Genomic DNA, 24,079 nt, shown 5'->3' with positions numbered 1-24,079 from the left:
GGACAGTTCTTGGCTTAGGGATCAGAGAAGACCTTTCTGATATCTGAGGATGGGAGGATGAGAAGGGCTCTCTTGCAAAAGCTTAACCAAAAAAAAAAAAAAAAAAAAAAAGGAAAGAAAGAAAAAGAAAAGAAAGGATTAAGCAATTGAAACAAATTCCACAGATCTGATCTCCCCTCTGGCGTGCACTCTGCGCTGGGGCCTGTCCTGAGCACTGCATGTGTAAAATTTCATCTCGCCTCTCAAGGTGAGCCCAGTCCGGGTGAGTGGGTAGGGAGGGGGGGTCGACCTGGGAGCAATTTGGGGGTTGGGGAGCACACTTGTTAAAAATGCACCCTGTGAATCCCCTCCCAGGTCTATTAAATCTGAAGGTCTGGAGGTGGGGCCCAGGAATCTACGTCCTGAAAGGATCCTCAGGGGACTCTGATGCACGTGACGTTGAGAACATTTGGATAGTGTGATGTCAGGTTAGGGGCTCTGGAAACCCCAAGACCTCCGCCTGGGAGATCCTGGACAGCTCCTGGAGGAGGTGACACCTCAAAGTTAAACACGTCCATGACAAGCAACAAGAAAAAAAGGCCGGTTCTCCCGGCTGGCGGATTCTGTCCCGGGCGAAGTGGCGGCGGGTGGGGCCACTCCAGGCCCCGCCCACCGACCTGCTCCGTCAGGTGCGGTCGCTTTCCGAGGTGTCTTGGCCTGCGGGGCACTCGTAGCCGCCCCCTTCCCAGGTGACGCACATTCGAGCCGCCGTCGCTCGGCGGCCCGGGTTCGAGTCCCCGCTTCGGCCGCCATGGCGGACGCGGAGCCGGAGGCTGAGGACGGCAGCGAGGGCGGTGGCGGCGGCCGGGCTCCCCCGGGCCAAATCGGCAGCGCCGCGCGCGTGACCCCGCTGGGCCCCGAGCAGCTGCGGCGGGTCCTGGAGCAGGTGACGAAGGCGCAGCCGCCCGCCGAGCCGCCGCCGCCCTTCGTGCTGCAGGACGCGGCGCGGCGGCTGCGGGACGCGGCCCAGCAGGCCGCCCTGCAACGGGGCCCCGGCGCCGAGCTCCCGCGCCCGCCGCGCCTGCTGCCGCCCCAGGTGAGGCGCCGGGAGGGGCGTGGGGAAACCGAGACCCCGAGGGGGCCGAGGCCTCGCTGCGGGCAGGCCGGGGCCACGCCCCGCTTCACCTCTTCGGCCTTAGAGCTGCCTGGCGGGAGAGGCCAGGATCCACCCGCGTTTAAAACTCAGGGCGTCCCCACACTTAGCTCCATAGGGACGGCCGGGCACCCCCGCCTGTCACCGCCCCGGCGTTTTCAGCTCCTCCAACACGCCGCGCTTTAGGAGCCTTTCCCACGCTGGGCCCTCTGCCTGGGACGCCCTCATGCCTTCTCTGCTTTCACAGGCCTGCTCAGCGCTCCTCCATGCCGCCTAGCTCCCCTTACATTCCCTTGTCCGTTCATTCCGCATTTATTAGGTACTTACAGTATTCCAGGCACTGCCTTAGGTGCAGGAGGTGCAACCTTGAACACAGTCGATGAAGAAGAACCTAAGGCAGGTTCTGCGAGTGACTAGGGGGCCCCTTTAGAGTGAGTAGTCCTTAGGCTTGACACTGGAGCTGAAACCTGAATGGATTAAAAGGACCTGGCATAGAGAACTTTTCAGGTGGAAGGTGCTGCAAGCGCAACGGCCCAGACTCGGGACAGAATTAAGTACATTATAGTAGTTTGAGGCTGAATTTACCACCCTGAGTGGTGGTGCCTGTATTGGTAACCCCAGTGCCCAGCACAGTGCCTGACACACACTCAATGAATGAAATATGTGAAAGCACTTTGTATACTACAAAACATCCTTTCTCAGTGGCGTTATCTCCCAGGTCACACAGTGCTTGGCTGCTAGGGAAGTTGGAACTAGAACATGGTCGTCCAAGCCCAGAGGGTCCAGACCTGAAGCCAGAGGTCCTTCACATCACCTGTAAAATCACATCCCATTTCAGCGCTGGGGCTGTAAATGACATGCTTCTCCAAAATTGCCATAGAGATGCTTCTTCCATTAGAAGAAATAGGTAGAGAATAGAATCAACAATCTTCAGTGTGTTTTTGTTTTTGTTTTTTTAACTCAGTGATTTTGGCTGCTTAGAGTTGCACCCAGTTGGTCATCAAGACTGGAGAGTTGTCTTGCTAAAGTTTGAGAAGACGAGTATGATTCTGCCCAAACACCATACTTCCTAGAGATGTGACCTTGGGTAACTCAACCTCTCTGGGCTTTGGTTTCCTTGTTTGCAGGAGGAATGGCTTGTTGGATGAGCTTTCTGGCTCATACTCTGCTGAAGAAACAAATGCCTCCCACATAAGCCGTGCACAACCGTGCACCTCACAAGTCTGTGAAGTCGGGAGAGTGGTGGTAGCTGCTGTTTGCTGAGCCTCTACTCCATGCCCAGCGTTGTGCTGGGCTGCTCAGTTCTCAGCAGCCACACGAAAGTGTTTGTGTCAGCATTTTACAGATGAGGAGCAAGCGTGGTAAGGTTGAGTCATTTCCCCCAGGGTCCTCCAGGTGTGGTTGCACTCCAGGGCCTGTTGAATGTTGCCCCAGCTTTTTGGGTTTGGTGTGGCAACTTAGGAGAGTCCAAAAATAACATTTTCCCAAACTTAATCAGAGTTAGGCAGCATGATTGTATTCTGTAGCTAATCTAATTGAGATGATATAAATTCTGCCTGCATTCACAATAATGTAATTTTGCAGTCTCTTCAGCTAATACTTTTTGAACCCCAGCTGTGCCATGGAGGCCATAGAGGTAAACCAGATGGGTATCTTGCTCCTAAGGAGGTTATGATCTAACCAAGGAGGTAAAACATGACTCAGATAACTTCTAATCAAGGTCAGAAAGCTAGCGATACAAATAAAGAGCTAAATGCATTTAGAGAAAGGGAGAGGTTATTTCTGGCTGAGGGGATCAGAAACGACTTTGTGAAAGATGTGGCATCTGAACTAGATTTGGAAGGGTGGGTCAGAGTTGAAAATACAGAAGAAGGGAGGCAGTTTTGGGGAGGGGTGGGGTGTGCATTTGGAGAACCCAGGCCTGGTTCTCTGTGAGGAGTGGTGTGGATCAGAAGACACAGACCAAGTGGTCACACTCTCCCATGGGTCAAATTTTGGCTCCTGTTTCTCCCTATCCTCCCTGCTCCTGCCCCAAAGAAACATTTCCAGTCTCTTCCAACATGCCTTGCCCTTTTTCATGCATCCGTGTATTCACACGTGTTTTCCTTAAACCTCGTATACCTTTTCCACCTGGCAAAAATTCTACTCAGCTTTCAAGGCCCCCCACAGAGGTCACCTCTTCTAGGAAGCCTGCCACCCTTGGGCTGCCTGTGCTTCCTGCCTCTCTTATTGCACCTGTTGCACCATGATGTCATTGTTTTCCTGTCTGCATTCCTTAGGGAACCTGGTCTGCCTTCAGAATCATCAGCGGAGCTTTTGAAAGTATAGATTTGGGGGCAGGAGATCCTGATTCAGCAGGTCTGCAGGTGACTGAGGCATGGCAGGGGAAACCTCCCTCCTCCTGAGGGCTGAGGCTAGGACTTTGCTTACATTTATGCACTGGCACCTGGAGATACTTAGTAAAAGTTCGCTGAGTGAAAAAAACATATAAGAAAGTATCGAGTATAGTGCTTACATGGTAAACTAGTCTGGATAGCAGATTGAAAAATTAGACCAGGGCCAACCCCAGTGGCCCAGTGGTTAAGTTCTGAGTGCTGTGCTTCAGCGGCCCAGGTTCGGTTCCCAGGCGCGGATCTATGCTACTCGTCAGTGGCCATGCTGTGGTGGTGGCTCACATACAGAATAGAGGAAGATTGTCAACAGATGTTAGCTCAGGGTGAATCTTCCTCAGGAAAAAAATAGAAATTAGACCAGTATTGCCGCTGTGGTAATCCTAGAACAATAGGATTTGGTGTGTATGTGTGTGTGTGTAATAGCATTATCTGGAAATATCCTAAGAGCTTAGAGAAACATTCTTTTTTTTTTCTTTTGTGAGGAAGATCAGCCCTGAGCTAACATCCATGCTAATCCTCCTTTTTTTTGCTGAGGAAGACGGGCTCTGAGCTAACATCTATTACCAATCCTCCTCCTTTGTTTTTTTTTTTTCCCCAAAGCCCCAGTAGACAGTTGTATGTCATAGTTGCACATCCTTCTAGTTGCTGTATGTGGGACGCGGCCTCAGCATGGCTGGAGAAGCGGTGCGTCGGTGCGCGCCCGGATCCCAACCTGGCCCGCCAGTAGCGGAGCGCGCGCACTTAACCGCTAAGCCACGGGGTCGGCCCTAGAGAACCATTCTAAGTGACTGGTAGTAAAATGAAACGAATACAATTCTTAAAACATATGCAAATATATCTAGTTGTCATTTGATTCACAAGTAGCCCAGGAATTGGCAACTTGTGGGACACTGGCACCAGCCCTGTACACTTCCTCATAAACCAATGTGTTGAATTGTCTCTGCTGTTTGTGGAGGGTGTATAACATACCTACAGACTCCATACACATACGTACAGACTCCAGCTTGATTTCAGTGAGGGTTTGCATTCTGTCCTGGGTGACATTTTTATTGACCTGCCACTTGGTAGACGGTTGAGTCCAAAGACAGCCTGTTGGTGGCCCCAAGTCAGTGGTTCTCAACTAGGGGCGATTTTGGCAATGTCTGGAGACATTTTTGATTGTCACAACTTGGGGGGTGCTGCTGGCATCTGGTGGGTAGACACAGGGATGCTGCTCAGCATCCTACAGTGCACATGACAGCTGCCACAATGAAGAATTGCTAATCTGAAATGTCACTTGTGCTGAGGTTGAGAAAGCCTGCTCTGGATGATGAAGTTTGTCTCTTTTTTCTTTGGAGAAAGATGCTCGTTATTTCTGCTCTGTGAGGACAAGAACCTTGTCCGTCCCCTGAGCCCATGACAGCTGTATCCCTGATGCCTATGACATTGTCTCTGGCACATGGTCACTGCTCAGTAGCTATTTGTGGAACTTTGTTGACAGCAGCCCTCCTGTTTGATAGGTGCTTTGCTGCTACAGATGGTCTTTGAACCTCCTAGACGTACATCTTGGTGCCTATGCCCATATTTCTTATGGAATCCAAGAAGTGGAATTGCTAGGTCAAAAAGCACAGGCATTTAAAATTTTGTTAGATGTTAAAAAAAAAGGTTGTTGAAGATGTGCAGCCTTTAGATATGTGCCCTGGAGAAACACATGTATACACACACATCCACGCAGGTTCAGAGCAGACCATAAGAGCATAGGGTTGGAGACTTCCACCTGTCCATCAACAGGAGAATGTTGTTCTCATACTGCAGAGAAAATGAACCCCCGAGAGCTACACACCTCAAAATGGATGAATGTCACAAGCAAGATAGGGAGTCAAGAAACCCGAAAAAGCCCCACCAAGTTGCAGGGGATGATATGCACTCACATAAAGGTTAAAAACATATCAAAACCACACTACATATTTTTAGGGATATCTACGTATGTAATATAAAAAATGCAAGAGAACGATAAACAGCACATTCAGGATAGGGTGAAGAAAAGTGCATATAGATTGGGAGAAAGCTGAGGGCTTCACCTGGACTGGTAGCGCTTGTCTTAAGGTGGGTGGTAGGGACCTAGGTTACCTTGTTCTTTATGGCTTTTTTGGTTTCCAGAATTTCATTAAAAACTTTTTTAAAAATGGGTCCACATATTGAATTGAGTCTAATTTAGAGTACTAGGAACTCCCAAGTAAATATATATGTGGTAAAAACTATAAGGAAGGATATTTCTTCTTTTTATTTTTTTTTGTGAGGAAGATTATCCCTGAGCTAACATCTGTTGCCAGTCCTCTTTTTGCTAAGGAGGATTGGCCCTGGGCTAACATCCGTGCCCATCTTCCTCTACTTTATATGGGACGCTGCCACAGCATGGCTTGACAAGCGGTGCGTTGGTCCACACCCAGGATCTGAACCTGCGAACCATGGGCCGCCAAAGCAGAGCACGCACACTTAACCACTACGTCACCAGGCCAGCCCCAAAGAAGGATATTTCTTAATGGGTCATGAGATCAATTTAGTGGATTATGACTAGTATTTTTTCAAAAGCGGTATAGAAGAGATATTACCAGAAGGTTTTTATGTAGGAATGAATGGTAAGTAGTTTCATGAACTTTTTATTTTATTTATATATGCAGGTATTTCCACACGCACATATGGATGTGATGTAAAATATATCACTGTGGTCTGGTCAGAAAGGTTGAGAAACACCACTGTAAACAGTACAGAACCTTATATTGACTTTTTTATATGTAAGATGTATTTTATAAATCAGAAAAAGAATTTCGATAGTGGATTTAAGATGAGAGTGAGGGCCAGCCCCGTGGCTTAGTGGTTAAGAGCGTGAGCTGCTACTGGCGGCCTGGGTTCGGATTCCGGGCGCGCACCAACGCACTGCTTCTCCGGCCATGCTGAGGCCACGTCCCACATACAGCAACTAGAAAGATGTGCAACTATGACATACAACTATCTACTGGGGCTTTGGGGGAAAAAAAAAAGGAGGAGGATTGGCAATAGATGTTAGCTCAGAGCCCGTCTTCCTCAGCAAAAAGAGGAGGATTAGCATGGATGTTAGCTCAGGGCTGATCTTCCCCACCAAAAAAAAAAAAAAATGATGAGAGTGAAATTGCAGAAGTGTTAATAAGCATAATACTTCTTTTCTCTTTCTGTATTTAAGCAATTGGAAGCCATTTGTGTCAAGGTAATATCTGGAGACACAAAAGGTCAGGAAAGGCCTATGCCCCCACTGGCCACTATCCAGCCTAAGGCAGCCAGGCTGAGCCAGCCGCCCAGGAGGCACTCCAGCATGTTGGGGCTCAGCGTCGCCAGCCCTCAGCTGCTCAGGGCACAGCCCCTCCTGAGCACCGGGCCACAGCCGTGTTTCCTGAGTCACTCACCTCAGCCTCCTCTTCAGGTGTTTGTACAGAGACCACTGCCCACCCTCCGACCAGTCCCTGCGAAGAGAGTCACAGCCCCCGAGGCTCCGAGTAGACAGGGCACCACGTTGGCGCCTTTGTCAGCCTCTGACCTACCGGCAATAGCGTCTGTTTCCACCAGTTCAGCAGACTTATTTATTTCCAACTTGCATACAAAACACACTGAGAAACTAAAAAAATCTTTAAAAGTGAAAACACGTTCTGGACGGATATCTCGACCTCCCAAGTATAAAGCTAAAGATTATAAATTCATAAAAACAGAGGATTTGGCTGACGGTCACCCATCAGATTCTGACGATTATTCAGAACTGAGCGTGGAAGAGGATGAAGACCAGAGGGAAAAGCAGGTGCTCTTTGACTTGTCGAGCTGCTCTCTGAGGCCCAAAACTTTTAAGTGTCAGTCTTGTGAAAAGTCATACATTGGAAAGGGAGGACTAGCCCGGCATTTTAAACTCAATCCTGGCCACCGCCAGCTGGAACCTGAGATGTTGCTGTCTGAGAAAGCCAATGGGAGCATGATCCGCGGCCGCGAGGAGAGCAGGGCTGTTGGCCTGCCATCCCCGGAGCTGTCCACGCCAGCTCTTCTAAGTGAGGAAGGGGCCTGGTCAGCACGGGGTGGCCTGCAGGTAACGTTTCTGTCTGGTGACGGTGTCCTTATTCCTGCCCATCATCCTTAAATTAATCCTTAATTAATAGGTGTCTGATGGGGGTTCAGGCGAAGGCTCAGGCAGAACCAAAATCATCATAGTGGGGGATCCGAGCCTCCCACACCCCCGTGGTCTGCATCACTGCCAGATGAGCCAGGAGATGTGTGTCTTCTGTCTGGTGTGGAATGCTTTACTGAGCGTGTTCAGTGGTAGCCGCCAGTTCTTTAGGTCTGGTCAGTAAAACTAATCGCAGAGCACTTGGCTGACGCTGCCGTAACAGCGGGTCTTGATAAGAGTCTAAACTGGGGGCAGCAGTCCACAGGGGTGCTTCCTGGAGTGTCACCTGTAACAGACTGCTTGGCATGTTCTCTCCCCGTTTGCCCCTTCCAAAGCTTGCAATCAGACAAAGCAGATATAAGTCACTGTGAGTTTGCATCACCATGTCAAAATTTATTTACTGAAATTTCAAGTTACAGAATGTGTGGTGTGCATTTGTGTGCCGTGTACAATAGTCAGTTGTTTTAAGAACAGCAGCTAGATGACTTTAACCAATGCAGGCCTCGTGGTCACCCTTGTCGCACTTTGCTTCAGCCTCCCTTCTTCCTTCTCCTTTAACTTGCGTTGGCTGTTATTTGTGTCTGTGCTTCCGACTAGGTAATTATATTTATATTAATTTGTAGTTTTTCAAATGTTAAATAGAGAAACCAGCATTGGAATCCATGTGACTATCTGATGGGAGTGTGTGACTTTAGTGACTTGGAAGGTGTTGAAAATGAGTGTCTGCTCTGGCCGCCTCATTCCCTGCAGTGGGACAGGGGTTGCTGAAGGCGGGGTGAGGCTGGCAGCTGCTTCGGCTTACAGATCTGCTCCTTGGGACCTGAACAGACACTGTCTGGGCCCAGGAGATCTGTACCGAGGGCTAGTGGTAGAACCGTGGGACAGCTCTGTGTTAGGTTTCAAAAATATCTTGCCCTGTAGCATTAGCTTCAATAATAATAGCAGTAACACCGTTTATTGCATGCATGCTTTGGGCAGGAGCCTCACATAAATTTTCTCAATCTTATGAGAGCCCTGAAAAGCAGGTGCAAGAGTTTCTGCTTGAGATGAGGCACGTGGGGCTCAGAAAGGATGATGAGCATCCCTGTCGAGGCCCATCTAGGACTCTGTCCAGGGTGGGAATTAGACCCAGGTCTTCTGACTTCAAAGCCCACACTCTAGACCTCTTTTACGAGGTTCTATGCCTCTCATGGCTGGTAAAACCCCAACTTTTGAGAAACCTCTCTACTTAAGTTGTAGTAGGACCGGGGTGACATGTAGTTTATCATCCAAACCAGGACATTTTGAGAGTGAAAGGGGCATTATTAATAATTCCAAGGGACAACAGGCACACTTGGGACTGTCTCAGGATGACCAGGCTAACTGGCACTTTCTACTTCCTTCAATAATGAAATCCTACATCACAGCAAAGGCGACTTCTAGATATTTGACTTCCTGAATACAGGCACCTGGCCTTGGGAGTGGTCGCTGTCCAGATTGCCTGTGAGGCCATGGGTTCCTGGAGCTGGCTCCCTCCAGCTGCAGGGGTAGAGAGGAACATGCAGATCTGTGTCTCTCCCCTCCTGTCCCGAGTCTGCTTTGGAGGGCCATGTGGTACTTAAAGCCACAGACAGACCTGGCATTCCTCTTGAAGCTTCCATTGTAATGAAGATTTGGAGGGAAAGTTCTTTAAGAATTAAGAGGACATACTTTGTGCTAGTTTTCCTTGTATTAGTTCATTTAACCTTCCAACAGTCCTGGGAGATTGTTATTATTGTTTTATTATTATTATTCCTATTTTATTATTATCATTCCTCTTTTCAGAGGAGGGAATTGGCAGGGAATGAGGAAATAGCTAGACAGTGCCAGATCCAGAATTCTCTTAAAAAAGCCACGCAGGGCCGGCTAGGTGGCCTGGTGGTGAAGTTTGCACTCTCTGCTTCGGCGGCCTAGGGTTGGATCCCGAGCGCAGACTGATGCGCCGCTGGTCAAGCCATGCTGTGGCGGCGTCCCATATAAAGTGGAGGAAGATGGGCTCGGATGTTAGCCCAGGGCCAGTCTTCCTCAGCAAAAAGAGGAGGGTTGGCAACAGACTTTAGCTCAGGGCCGATCTTCCTCACACACACAAAAAAGCCATGCAAATACATGGAGACAGAAAGTAGGTTAGTGGCTTCTAGGGTCTGGTGGGAGGGAGGAATGAGTGATGCTAATGGGTGCGGGGTTTCTTTTTGGGGTGATGAAAATGTTCTGGAATTAGATAGTGGTGATGGTTACACAACTTTGTGAATATACTACTAAAATCTACTGAATTGTATATTTTCAAAGAGTGAATTTTATGGTATTTGAAATATATCCAATAAAAAAATAATAAAACTTTTCAGAAGTCATGGGAAAGTTATGAATTAACAAAATTCAGTTCAATTTTTAGTATGAGAGTCATGTCAGAGAAATTTCTTGTTTCATTTTGGGCAGCACCCCAGGGTTATGGTTTGTCAGCCCAGATTTACTAGCTATTATTCATCTGGTGTCTTAAAGGGGTACTTTGTTGGGAAAATTTAAGATGCATTGATTATGGCTAATGTGTCTTGATTATGCAAAGAAGAATAATTTAGCAAGTTCCTTGCTTTTGACTTGAAATTTTTCTGCCTTAGGGTTTTCATTAGGATGTATAAAGCATAATTATTTTATTTGCATTTTGGGTATGCAACTCTATCTGGAATGGTCAGTCTGTAGAAGTTGAAGAAGCGTTGGTGTCTGAACTAGAAAATGGAAGTTATTCAGCCCTTTCGGGATCAGAGAGACATCCAGGACCTAGAAAAAGTGGCTGCTGCATCACCCCTGCGGAGTCCAGCGCAGCTGTCGCCAAGCAGAGCAGAGCAGCTCACCTGCACGCAGGCACTGGTGCAGCAGGTGCGCCCAGCACAGCAAGCAGCAGAGCCAGGCTTAAGGAGGTGCGTTGCTCTTAGAACCCTGTTCTTGAAACCTGTTTCTTTGGCCTGGGATGTGGCAATTCACTATTAGGTTTCTGAACCTAAAAATAAAATACCCAGATGAACTGAACAGTTCACCTGAAATGAAATGGGCTGAAGTATATAATAAATTCAAGGATAGTATTATCTGAAATAATTCCTAGGTTTACCTGTTTGAAATGACCAGAGGGCCTTAAATATAGCAGAGCTGCTTGCCTTCATAAGCTTTGGAATAATTATAACGTGTGTTTTCATGGAAGCAGTTTAGAAAACAACAGAAATGGTTTTCTATTTTTTTGTAAAAAGTTTCAAGATACAAAAGCATGTTTCAGGTTTTGAACCCTGGAGTCTCCTTTCCAGTCATTGAAAATAGGCATAGTAAATTTCATGGGATTGACTTAGAAAAATGGAATCCTAAACTTACCCAAATTATCTTTGGCTAGGATGTATTTATTTTCCTGGTAATAGCCGGATGAATAACTTAAAGAAAAGAAATGGAAAATAGCAAGAGACAGCACAAGAAGTTAGTGAGAACTGGTCCCAGAAAGAGTGGCCGTCAGGGGGCCCACGGCCTCCAAACTCCTACACACACAAGGGGAAGGAGTGGTTTTCAGAGAGGAGGTCAGTTTCCTAGAAAGCTTCGTGGGGTTACATCTTCTAGCAGGAAATTTAAACCTTGATATGAATTAGCTTTACTCCCATTGGGGCTTATTAATTAATCCTGGATGACTAGTTTTTAGGTGTAGGAGGTAAGGTAGTCCTTGACTTGATTCATTCATTAACATTCAAAATAGCCACCATCTATTGAGCACTTTCTGCATGGCAACTCAGCCACACTAACCCCTGTGCCTTTGTGCTAAGTTCCGGGTATTCCTCATTTCATTGATTCCATAATAATTATTATCTCAACTTAATAGATGAGGAACCTGAAACTCAGAGAGGATATATAACTTGCACAAGGTCACTCCACCACAGACAGGTGGCAGATCCAGAATTCGAATTTAGGATGTTTGGTGTTTAATAAGTAGGAGCATGTAATAGGGTGTCTAAGATCAGTGAGGCCCAGTCGGCTCTTTGCGTCGGCGACTCTAACATGATGATACCATCACCTTGATGTACAGTGCCACATCTGTCACAAACGGAATTGAGGACTACTCTACTCTTAGACATGAGAATCCTCCCAGAAATGGGCATTAATTTACACATTAACTGGATGCCCATCAAGTATCAGGCCCTGTCCTGGGTGTGGAGGGGACAGTGTGCACGTGATAGACGTGGCCCCTGCTTTGGGGGAAGATGACAGCCAAACCAGTTGGCAACAGAACTGCCAGGCGGGCATGAGTGTGAAGCCGAGAACTGAGGGATGCCCTGCCTGCTGTTGTGAGGCACGTCCAGAACTTAGGCCAGGTCGTGTGAGATGATACCCCACAGTCCAGCCTCCCATGTCTCCTCCCTTTTTCTCTGAGGGCTTTTGAAAATCATAATTAAACTTTTTTTTCTTGCAAATGAGAAGGTTTCCCTTTTTCTTTTCTGACTGTTTTATGACCGTCTGCGGCTCTCCTCTGAACCCCCTTCCAGTCTTTTGCAGCTCCTAATTGATTGCTCTTCCAAAGCCCTGAGCTCATGACCTCTCTGAGCCACCATCTTCTCCCTGACCTCATAAGACTTGCTGTTTCTGAGCCTTCTCAGCTTCCCCCTCACGTTAATTGCCTCCCTGGGTGACCTCAACCATCCTTCTGGCTTCTCAAACCACCTTACTCTACTGACGCCCATGTCTGTACTTCCTGTTCAGACCTCTGCTGAGTTCAGAGCTCTGACTTCAAACATCCCCACCTGGGTGTCCTGTAAACCCCTTGGCTTCCATGTCCTAGCAGAGCCCACAAGCTGGCTTCCGGTCCCACCCCTACCTTGTCAAGGGTCTGCCTGGCTGCTCAGCTGGGAACCCAGAGGTACCCATGACTCCTCTTTCCCCTTCACTCACCCCTCCCCGTGTTGAGGACTGTGCCCTCCCTGCATCTCTCCCTCTCCACACACCCACCCATCCCTGTTGTACTTGGGTGCTCGTCTGTCTTCTCCTGCCTGTACTTTGGCGGTAGTCTCCTGACTACAGGCTGACTCGGATTTGTCTACATTTTCGTCTCTGGTACTAGTTGGTGAGCCCTGGAGAGTAGGGAACGCATTTCCCCATTGCTGTGTCCTTATCCAGGGCCTGGTACCCACCATGCACTCAGTGCTGTCACGAGGGAGTCAAACTGAGAATCTGGAATTGCTCATAGTACTTTGCTAGTGGGTGAACAAGAGAGATTTAATACAGCAAAACATGTATAGCTTAGAGCTGCTTAATCACTTGGATTTTTGGAACTTTCTATCTTTTATGTTCTTTTTTGCATCAACTTGGCTACTGGGAAATTCTTGTGGGGCTTTCAAAGATGTCAAATGCTTTCTTCTGGTAGTTTCTCCACCAGTGTGACCGGGAGGATCTAGTGGAGTTGGCGTTGCCTCAGCTGGCTCAGGTTGTGACCGTGTATGAATTTCTTCTGATGAAGGTGAGTTGTCTTAGTGTTTCTAAACCAGCAAGGGGTGATCTGAAGTTATTTAGAAAGGCATCCTTCATAGTTATTTTAGAGAGTCAGGTCGTTTCACTCCTCCAGTACACGGAGCCTGCTGGTCCTGCCGGGGTGCCTGGCAGAGGGGACGATGCCTGCATGGCCAGGGCTCTCAGGCAGGCTGCTCAGGGACTCCCTTGAATGTTTTAATTTAACTTTGTGTGGGAGGCTCAAAAGTCGTAACAGCAAACTGCAGCCAGCCCACAGCCCTCGTCGCCTTTCTCCCCGGCACCCACCTGTCCTCCTCCACTCTGGGCTCTGCTCCCTGATGAGCCCGTCTGACGATGCAGCCTGGGCCGCCTGTGCCCACACTTCCAGGAGGTACCAGCATGACTGCCCGGAAGAGTGAAGGCCTGGCCCTCCTCCCGCCTGCAGGTCTGAAAACACGCCCGTCCTCAGGGCCTTTCTGCCTTCCCGACCTGCTCTCCCGTCCTCTGATGGCTGTCACCCTGGGGGTGGTTTGTTTTCTGGGCACACGTAGGCTCTAACTGGGGAGAGAAGAAAACACCTGCCATTGACAGGCTGCTGTGGGCTGGAGGAACTTGTATCCTTCCCTCCTTTAAGTATCTTTCTGTGTTTTCTATATTATTGCCTCAGGTTCAGACATTTTTGTCATCTTTATCTTTACTCAGGTTGACACAGGTCATCTAGCAAAGCCTTTTTTCCCAGCCGTCTATAAGGAATTTGAAGAGTTGCATAAAATGGTTAAGAAAATGTGTCAAGATTACCTCCGTAGTTCTGGTCCATGTTCTCAGGAGCCCCTGGAAATAAACAATGATAAGGTAACAATCTCACATGGGAAAAAGTTTTGCTCTTAGAGTTAGCAAAAAGGAGGAGGTCCATTTAAAAAGGAGAATGTTTTTAGTAGTGACATCTTCATAGTCAACTTCTTTTTACCTCTTTTTCTCATCAAGTGAAAAATGTTTTTCTTAATATAAAAGCGATAAATGCTTGTTTCAGGAAACTCAGAAATATAGGTAAGCTAAAAGAACATTAAAAACATCAAAATCAGGGCCGGCCCCGTGGTGTAGCAGTTAAGTGCACTCGCTCTGCTGCTGGGGGCCCGGGTTCAGATCCCGGGCGCGCACCAATGCACTGCTTGTCAGACCGTGCTGTGGCGGCGTCCCACATAAAGTGGAGGAAGATCAGCACGGATGTTAGCCCAGGGCCAGTCTTCCTCAGCAAAAAGAGGAGGATTGGCATGGATGTTAGCTCAGGGCTGATCTTCCTCACACACACACACACAAAAAACCCACCAAAATCCTCCCATTCACTGATGATCACAGTTAATCCCACAGTTAATATGGTGTGTTGTTTTCTTATTGCAAGTTTTTGGGGATGGGTTACACAGGGATCAGTAGTTATTGTTTGTGGTTGTTTTGACAGAATTCTCATTTCAATGTCATTGTCATCATCAAATTGCCTTTAGTAGCTATATTGGGTTCTTGATAAAAATATGTTTTGAGCTGATGTGGTTTTACTTGTTTTGGATAAAACCCTTTGCTGGGCATAGCGTACACCATATGGTCAGATCATTCAGGGGCCTCGCACTGTGCCCAGCCCAGAGCCTTGGCTCCTCATCCCCACTGCCTGTGGGTGAGCACCTTATTGACTCTGGCCAAGTCCCTGCACTCCCTGGGTCTCAGCCACCTCCTCTGTGAAAGGGGAGCACTGAATTAATGGTCCTCTCTGGCTCCCACAATGCCATGGTTTTAAATAGTGCCTTGTTTATTAAGAAAATTACTCATACAACAATGACGAATACTTAGGCCATGTTGCCTTTGACTGCTCTTAACATTTTATTAAAGTGATGATGGATCTGGCTATCTGTTATTAGAAGGATTAGCATTTTATAGAGTATGTTACTTCTGTAGCAAGAAGTCTTGATCTACCCTGTAATATAATACATGGGATTTTTTGTTCTTGTTTTTTGGGGGTTTTTTTGGTCATCATCATTAGTTTTATCCAAATTCAATATTTAATATAACCTAATAAACTTTTATATTTTATTTTCTTAAATTATATATATATATATAAATATAATGGATTTTTTGCTGAGCTCATATAGATGCCCCGGTTGGCAGTAGGCATCTGTACGTTTTTTAAACTGTAAATTAAACAAGTGTGGGTATCATCGTGTCACGAAGCAGACTGGACTCACACGAACACTGCACGCCCATTGGCACCCATCTTTGTAGGCAGCTCAGGCTGTGCCGCAGCCTCTTAAGAGCAAGGACAGTGGCTCAGTTTGCAAGAGACACTGTCAGGTTGGTAGGCACCAAACTTGCCTACCCCCGTTCTCTACTCTACCCTCGCTCTGCTGCCCTTCCTTCCTTGCCCCCCGCCCTCATGCTCTTCATGATGTCCTGTATAAATGGTGACAGCTGTCAGTTATGACTTGTACGTCTGGTGCTTTACACAGGCCTTGCATATGAAATCTAATCTGATCTTCACAAAATCCCTTCAAGGCAGCTGTGGTCTCCCTTACATGATAAGGAAGCTGAGGCTCGGGAGACAGATGGCTGCCAAGGTCACCCAGGCCATGAGCAGAGAAGCCGGGGTCCCACTGGCTCTCAGCCTCCCAAACCCACACCCTTTCCACCAACTGGGAAAGGTGATCTGGTTCTGGAATAGGCAGGATTATTTTCCTGAAGGTACCAGTGAAAATTCAAAAAAGGAGGAATGATAGGCAAGAAAGTTACCTTGGTATCAGTCTAACAATAGTAAGTGTGTGATGGCACTAAAGAGAGTGTTATAAACTTTTTTTAAAAACCTTTTTAATGTCTTCTTCTAAACTGTGCTAACAGAGAATATTCTGGTTCTGATAATAATCCATTTTATCGTCAGCTATTCCATCTAACTTTATGCAAGTACTTATCTTCATTTTCCTCATTGTTTAGATGGCCCCTCACTGTACAAAGGGATTTCATAGATTCATTCAGTCCTTTAATTTTTTTTTTTTTTAAGATTTTTTTTGGTGAGGAAGATTAGCCCTGAGCTAATATCTGTTGCCAATCCTCCTCTTTTTGCTGAGGAAGATTGTCCCTGAGCTAACATCTAGGCCACTCTTCTACTTTATATATGGGATGCTGCTGCAGCATGGCATGATGAGCGGTACATAGGTCCGCACCTGGGATCTGAACCCATGAGCCCCAGCCCCGAAGCAGAGTGCACAAACTTAACCATTACGCCATCGGGCTGGCCCCAAGTCCTTTAATTCTTATGTGTTGACATGCTTCTACTCATGTGTGTGTTTTTTTTTCATTTTTTTTTTTTGTGAGGAAGATCAGCCCTGAGCTAACATCTATTGCCAATCCTCCTCCTTTGTTTTTTCCCCAAAGCCCCAGTAGGTAGTTGTATGTCATAGTTGCACATCCTTCTAGTTGCTGTATGTGGGACGTGGCCTCAGCATGGCTGGACAAGCGGTGCGTCGGTGCACGCCTGGGATCCGAACCTGGGGCCGCCAGTAGCTGAGCGCGCACACTCAACCGCTAAGCCACGGGGCCGGCCCCATGTGTGTGTTTTGAGTGAAGCTTCTCTCTATTGGCCCCTTTCTCCTCAGGTTGCTGAGTCATTAGGAATCACAGAAGAATTCCTGAAGAAAAAAGAAAAACGCACAGATTGCATTCCAGCCAAGTGCATCAGCCGAGAGAGAGAAGGGGAGGAGCTAGAGGAAGCTAGCCAACAGAAGAGGGAAAATGAGGTGGGCATGGTTTGAAGCAGGTGCCAGGTTACTGTCTGTTGAATGTTGAATTATTGTGGTTTGACTTCTTCAACTCACAACACTGTTCTCCAGGAAGAAGAGGTACACGTTTGCCTATTTCTTCCTAGTCTTAGCTGATTGGGTCTTCTCTTCGTAGAGCGCAGAAGAGGGGCCAGCCTCAGTGAAAAGGACCAGAAGAGAATCTCTGCCCCAGGACACCAGTGAGTACTTTGCCGACAGCAGAGGCCAGCAGAAGCCAGTCTTGTGTGCTCCAGCTGCCAGTGAGGGTAAAAAGTTCTTCGTGGTGTGTGCCCTGTGGCTCAGAGGCCTGCTTTTCAGGGTTGGGTGTCCCTGTGGCCACATTTAAGAGAACCCTCTGGTTTCTCAAGATTTTTATCCCAACCTCCCAATGTTCTATCATTCCATGTTTATTCCCTTTGAGTCTTGAGGTCTTTGAGGTTTTCTCGGGTCCCTTATTGAAATGAAGAGCTTCGTGCTGGTGAATGGATTGCTCCCAGGACGGTCCCCAGAAGTCGAGCAGATCTGAGAGCAGGGACAGGTCCCAAGAATACACCATGTCTATGGCTTGGCTTTCATGAGACTTGGCTCTAAGTGCCAGCTGAGATACAAGATTTGAAAACAAGACATATTCTGGCTTTTATTCTGGCTCTAGCAGGAACCTGTCACCTAGACACTGAACATGTGACATACCGAGAATAATTACACAACTTTCTCAAATCTTATCAGGGCCACCTGATACCCTGCCTAATCATAAAGTCTCCAGTTTAAGGAGGCATTCTCCATTTTAGAACATATTACTTAATTCTGCTATAGGAGGGCCGGCCCCGTGGCTTGGTGGTTAAGTGCGTGCGCTCCACTGCTGGCGACCCGGGTTCTGATCCCGGGTGCGCACCGACGCACCGCTTCTCCGGCCATGCTGAGGCCGCGTCCCACATACAGCAACTAGAAGGATGTGCAGCTATGACACACAACTATCTACTGGGGCTTTGGGGGGAAAAAATAAATAAAATCTTTAATTCTGCTATAGGGGGAGGCAGATTTAGACATTGAGAACAAGGAAAACTCTCTGGCATTGTTTGGAACACAGCTCCCCTCGCCTAACTAGTCTGTATTTCCTCTTTTAGCTTTATCCCTACTTGGAAGGTACCAAGTAGCAAGGAGTTTTTTTCAGTTTTTTTTGGCAATAAAATTAATTGGACTATCTTGTTTTGGATAGTGAGTACAGTGAAAGGCCATAACACAGCACACGTATGACTACCCGTTCTTCCAAACTGTTTAGGTTTTGCCCCTCAAGTAAATGGGAATGCCTTGCACCGTTCTGAAGACAGCCATGTGATGCCGGTTTCTAACAACCATGGAAGCATAGCCCATGCAGGCCAGCAGCTGAAAGCATTTGCTGACTTAGAAGCCAGGAGTGGGTCTGCAGACCCTGCTCTCTTGTGTCGGGATGTCAGTGCGCCGGGTCTTTATACTCAGTTAGGAGAGCGCAGGATGCTGACCCAGGAACAGGTGGCAGCATTCCCCGAAGAGAATGTTCAGGAACACTCTTTAGACCAGGACGCTGGGGACAGCCTGAGGAGTCAGGGTTGCTGCAGCACCTTAATATCCGCTGGAGGAGGGGAACCCCTGCTGCCCACCAGATCTGGAAAAGCAGAGGTGGGAAACCTCTGTGAGATGCATGACTCCCACCTGAAGAGCCAACGGTCCAGCCCTGGTGAGGTCCTGCTTACAGAAGTTGCAGCCCCTCCACTGGAGAAAGTTTTGTCCATGGACATTGTGCCAGTAGACTGTGCCTACAGCACTGTATCCGAGCTGGGGACTCAGGCCAGCCAGGACGGATCGCTGTCTACTGTAGGGGGTCTCAGAAGCCATGTGGGGGCCTTGGATCAGTTCCCCTGCGGGACGAAGGTGCACGCTGACTGGAGAGAACTGGAGAGCGTTGTTGCCGTCGGTGAAGCCGTGGCTTTTGAAATTACCAACGGGTGCCATGAGTTGTTGCCTCAGGAACAGGAGCAGATATTTATTCAGACTCCTGATGGACTTATTTTGTCTCATTCAGGTTCCATAGTGTCTGGGGTGGAGAACATTGTCATAGTGACTGATGCAGAGGGGCCTGCACTGCAGACAGGCCCACTGGAAGGGGTTCCTTTAGAAACCGTGGAGGCAGAGCCATCACAGTGAAGTGGAGTCAAAACCACAGTCCTAGAGTTGTATGTATTTTATCCAGAGAAGGTCTATTTCAAGTAATGTATATTTTTCTAATGTGAATACTGACACAAATGAACATTTTATTTATAAAGAATAATGTCTTTCTACCTCACTGTCTACCTTTTTCTATATCTTAGTCTTGGTAATAATGGCAGATATGTTACCTGATAATGAATTCCTCTGATACAGCTAACCCTTAGAAGCTTTTGATGACCATCACAGTTAATACCACTATACCATTATCTGATTGTCTGCCCTGCTCCCCAAAACTATGCCCCCTTCTCTCCTCGGTGATATGCTGCTTTTTCACCATATCTGGGTTCAATAAAATAAATAAATAGATAGATAGACAGATATGCTAGCCATTCTGGGCAGCACTTTGTTGGGAAGTAGGAAAGAAAATGGTTTCTACATGCATTTTTTGGATGAGGGAAATGAGGCATGAATAGGTCCTTGGCGAGGTTAGAGCCCCAGTCCTTTGATGGCCCACTTATAAGGTCACTTATCAAGTTCTCTTCTTTTGAATGTTTTCCTTGGCTCTGTTATAAGGAAGGAGAGGGAGAACCATTTGTCTACACTCAGGTGAGAACATCAGAAGGGTGTAGCTCTCCTCTCCCTGCACTGGCAGAGACTGTCAGGAGAGACCCTGAGCATGCAGAGCTGGGATCGTGGGCTGCCCCCCACTGTGGTGCTGTGCTCCTTCTGGGGCTTGCTGTGGAGGGGTGGGCTTTATTCTCGGGGACCAGCATTTCGTATAGCCCTTTCAGTGACTGGAGGCATTTTCCTATCCTCTCACTTGATCTCAAAGCAGGTTCAATAGGAACAGAAGGGCAGGTGTCCTAGCAGGACGGAACGGCCAGCACTGAGCAAGCCACAGCTTCTAGGAGAGTTGGGTTCGAGGGTCATGGTGTGGTGCATCCTGTGGACTCAGGGGCACTTCTCGGGAGTTCAGAGTGAGTCCCATTCTTGAATCCTGGAGTGTGGACAGAGCTTCCTGTCTGAGGATCGTTCATAACCCCCATTGGGCAACTAACACAACAAGCTGGGTCAAATCTGACCACAGTCTAGACTGAGGCCCTGTTAAATATGCATTTATTTTCTGTTTATAGGACATTACTCTTTTGAATATCCCAACATATCTTAATTTCACCACTGTGTATGTCCTACTGTAAATGGATAGTGAATTTAACTGATGGAATAAAGATGTACCCTCATCTACTGTACATGGTTGAAAACACAGGGGGCTCTGATAGCAGTACACGCATTACTTCGACACGTGCTTGTTAAGGGCCTGCTGGGTGCCAGGCATGGAATTGACAGCAGCAGTCAGGACTGACCGCCTGTGCTTGGGGAGCCTGTGCTGTATCTACCAAGACAGTGTTCACAGGATCCCCAAATAGAGACAGATTTATAGCACAGCTTCTATATCACAGCAGTACATTGACAGGCATAACCTTATTACATAAAAAACAAATGGCAATTTCCTTTTCTCATCAAGAACTTTCTTTTGGATACATAGTATTTGTGATACTCAGATTAAGAGCAGGAGTGAAGAGGCATCAGCACAGACCTGGGGACAAATGCCACCCGAGTGACTCCCACAGGATGGCCAGGGTAGGCCTTGAGCGAGGACATGTGCTTGCAGCATTTATCACCGTACCAGGCACCTAGTCCATGTTCAGCCATTGTTAACTCCCTTTTTCCTGTGTTCCCTGGAGAGCACAAGGGGCCCTGCACTGCATCCCTTGTCAGGCTCCCGAGGCACCGGGTTCATCCTTGTCTGCCTTATTTATTTTATTTCCTTTTCTGGGGAAGATTCGCCCTGAGCTAACATCTGTGCCAGTCTTCCTCTATTTTGTATGTGGGTCACCACCACAGCATGGCTGATGCGTGGTGTAGGTCTGTGCCTGGGAACCCGCGAACCCGGGCCACCAAAGTGGAGCACGCCAAACTTAATGGCTACGCCATGGGGCTGGCCCCCACACATTTTTAAGATAAATTTTTATTTTCATCTAGGGAATAATATGCACATAGTTAAGAATGTCAAATGCTACTGAAGGGCCTCTGATGAGCAATAGCAGGCCCGACCTCAGCCCTCAGCTCCCCTCAGCTGAGGCCATCACTTTCTCCTTTTTAGTTATTTAGCTCCATGTGTCTGAATCATGTCCATCTTGCTACTTTCTTAACTTCTTCATATTAGATGTTATCCATGGACCAACTATTGTGAGACATGGCTCATATGCCTCCCCGCTCCCCACTTCTCGTGTCCTTCTATCTCCAGGTGGTATTAAGTCCGTGTTCAATGCTTACACTGAAGTGTAAATTTGTCATTGCTGAGCCTTGTGGTGTACTATGATGACATTTTCTTTCTTGTAAGCTTTTTTTTTCCCTAGAGATAATTGCCTTGGTTTTTTCATTTGCTTAGCAGTTTTCTTTCTTTTTTGCTATTTGGTTTTTATTTTCAACAGAATTATATGTGCATATAAAGTGTCAGTTCTCTAAGACTTATTTTTTAAAAAAGAAAGAAGCCCCTCCTCTTCCTCTTTTTTTTTGTTGATTTGATACACTTACATATTGCCATATGATTGCCACATAGTGTTAGCTAACACCTCCATCATAGCACATAATTACCATTTCTTTTCTCCCCATCTTCTTCTTGAGGTGACCGCCTTCAGGTCTTTTAGCTGTCTCTCTTGGCATTTCAGTCTACATCACTAAATGACAAGCTTCTACTGTCACTTCTTGATGTTTCAGTTTAGGCATTATTTACTGACTCGTGGAAGATGAACACATCCTATGCCACCCCCACTGCCATCACTGCTGCTCACCGCACACTTCCCAACCTTCCATTTACTAGGCTATCCGCTGGCTGCTTCAATAGAGAGAGCAGGGTTGACCATGAGTTAAACAAGATGGAATTTTATTTCTCTCTTGTCTTAGTCCATTCAGGCTGCTATAATAAAATACCATAGACTGGGTATCTCATAAACAACAGGAATTTATTACTCACGGTTCTGGAGGCTGGAAGTCAGAGATGACGGTGCCAGCATGGTTGGGTGAGGGCTCTCTTTCTGGTTCATAGCCGGCACCTTCTCGCTATGTCTTCACATAGTGGAAGGGGCTAGGGATCTTTCCAGAGCCTCTTTTATAAGACACTAACCCCATTCACGGGGGCTCCATATTCATGATTGTAGCACTCCCAAAGCCCCTAACACCATCACCTTTGGGACTTAGGATTTCAACATATGAATTTGGGGGGGACATACTCAGACCATGGCATCTCTCAAGTAAAAATGTGAGCTGGTAGGCATTCAGGAAGTTGAGTGACTTGGCTCCAGAAGTGGTTTAGACTCAGGTTGCTTCCTCACCCCTAGCGTGGCCCTCTTCCCAGAGGCCTTAGAAGGCTCACCACCCTCATGTGTCTGCTCCATTCCCTAGGAGGTAAGGAGCAGGAAGAACACACACAACTTTTAAGGGCCATGATCTGGAAGTTGCACACATGGCCTCTGCTCATGTCTCATTTGTTGTGTGGCCACACCTAGCTGCAGAGAAGGTTCTGAAACCTAAACTAGTAGCCACGTGCTAACTAAAACTTAAATGAAGGGGCTGGCCTGGTGGCATAGTGGTTAAGTTCGTGTGCTCTGCTTGGGTTGCCCAGGGTTCACGGGTTCGAATCCCAGGCATGGACCTACACACTGCTTGTCAGGCCGTGCTGTGGCAGCATCCCACATATTAAATAGAGGAAGATTTGCACAGATGTTAGCTCAGCGACAATCTTCCTCAAGCAAAAAGAAAAGTGGCAACAGATGTTAGCTCAGGGCCAATCTTCCTCACCAAAAAAAGAAACTTAAATGAAGCAAAGAATCGATACTGAAGGACAACCAGTGGTCTCTGCCAAACCCCTTCTCCCAGAATGGTTAAAATTGTTGTGGGTCAGTCTGGAGAAGCGGTGGTAATCAAAAACCTCAGCAGCTTAAAACAACAACGGTGTATGTGTTTCTTGCTCACACATGTCACTCATAGGTTGGTGGGAGGGCTCGGTCTCCTCATGGCCAGGTGGGGGACCCAGCGGGGGCAGCCACATCTCAAACACTGCTGGTGGCCATGCCAGAGGGAGAGAACTCCGGAAGAGGTCAAACCCACAATGAAATGTACTTCAGTGGCTGGAACTAGCCACGTGGTCTCACTCAACAAGGGAACCCGAAGTGCAGGCTTTCCATGGGCCAGGAAGGCAGGACTCCAAGAATATTTGGTGAATAGCATGAATGGCTAATCAACTGTTGGGTCACATTTTTTATGACATGCAAATATTGTTCACAGCTGAGCTGTGTGTGGTACATGGTGATTACTTTCATGCTTTTGTATAAGCTTTTGTGTTTCCTGGAATTATATACAGATATTTTCATTAAATGTACTAATCATGATTCATCGTGAAACCTTTCTATAATTCCGTTCTGTTTTTGTGGATTTCTATCTTTTATATTCCTTTACTGTCTATCTGGCAAGATTTTTGGAGGCAGAGGAGATAATTATGTGATCAATCCACTATCTTTAGAAATCCGATATCAGTTCTCTGACGACTTCATTGTGCCTATTCAGATAGAAATTTAGAAATATCTAAGTTCCAGATAGAATGGAAGAGATCTCTTCCACTGATTTGATACCTCTTCTGTTCTATGAGAGATCTCTGGGCTAATGCCACTGGATACCTTGTTCATGACTTAGCTCTTTTTCTTCTGTTTGTCCTGGGCAGTATGGATTCTTTCCATTAGTTCTCCTGGGCAACGTGGGTGCCCAGGGGATGGGGCATCAAGAACACATGAAATGTCCTAGAAAGGCCTAGAAACCCTTCAGTGTCTCCTCTGAAGAGCATTTATTCTTTTAGTACCCCCCAAACATAAAACTG

The 24,079-nt window shown here is 47.2% G+C and overlaps 1 protein-coding gene across 4 annotated transcripts; it reads left to right on the top strand.

Moving 5' to 3' along the window:
* Positions 1–659: 659 nt before the first annotated feature.
* ZNF839 (zinc finger protein 839) lies at positions 660–20,387 on the top strand. 4 transcript variants are annotated; one of them, XM_087447914.1, is made up of 8 exons: positions 660–1,075; positions 6,725–7,609; positions 10,393–10,617; positions 13,089–13,181; positions 13,874–14,023; positions 16,804–16,944; positions 17,102–17,231; positions 18,245–20,387. In XM_087447914.1, exons 1-8 carry the CDS (start codon positions 791–793, stop codon positions 19,144–19,146), a joined length of 2,811 nt encoding a protein of 936 aa, XP_087304040.1. In that variant the 5' UTR covers positions 660–790; the 3' UTR covers positions 19,147–20,387. The 4 variants fall into 4 exon arrangements, with proteins under 4 accessions (XP_087304040.1, XP_087304042.1, XP_087304041.1 ...); XM_087447916.1 differs by having other exon boundaries at positions 662–1,075; positions 6,962–7,609; XM_087447915.1 differs by having other exon boundaries at positions 662–1,075; positions 17,102–17,165.
* Positions 20,388–24,079: the final 3,692 nt, after the last annotated feature.

Source organism: Ceratotherium simum, chromosome 24, assembly GCF_057802395.1.
Source record: "Ceratotherium simum simum isolate JZ-2026a chromosome 24, ASM5780239v1, whole genome shotgun sequence".
Taxonomy (NCBI): domain Eukaryota; kingdom Metazoa; phylum Chordata; class Mammalia; order Perissodactyla; family Rhinocerotidae; genus Ceratotherium; species Ceratotherium simum.
The sequence above is the reverse complement of the archived record's forward strand: the minus strand, read 5'-3'. Positions and strand labels throughout refer to the sequence as shown.

Bases quoted from the DNA above. Each gene is read 5' to 3' on its own strand.
- ZNF839 (XM_087447914.1), top strand. From the start codon at position 791: ATGGCGGACGCGGAGCCGGAGGCTGAGGACGGCAGCGAGGGCGGTGGC. The intron at 1,076-6,724 runs GTGAGGCGCCGG...TCTGTATTTAAG, and splicing joins CGCGCCTGCTGCCGCCCCAG to CAATTGGAAGCCATTTGTGT. The intron at 17,232-18,244 runs GTAAAAAGTTCT...CAAACTGTTTAG, and splicing joins TGCTCCAGCTGCCAGTGAGG to GTTTTGCCCCTCAAGTAAAT.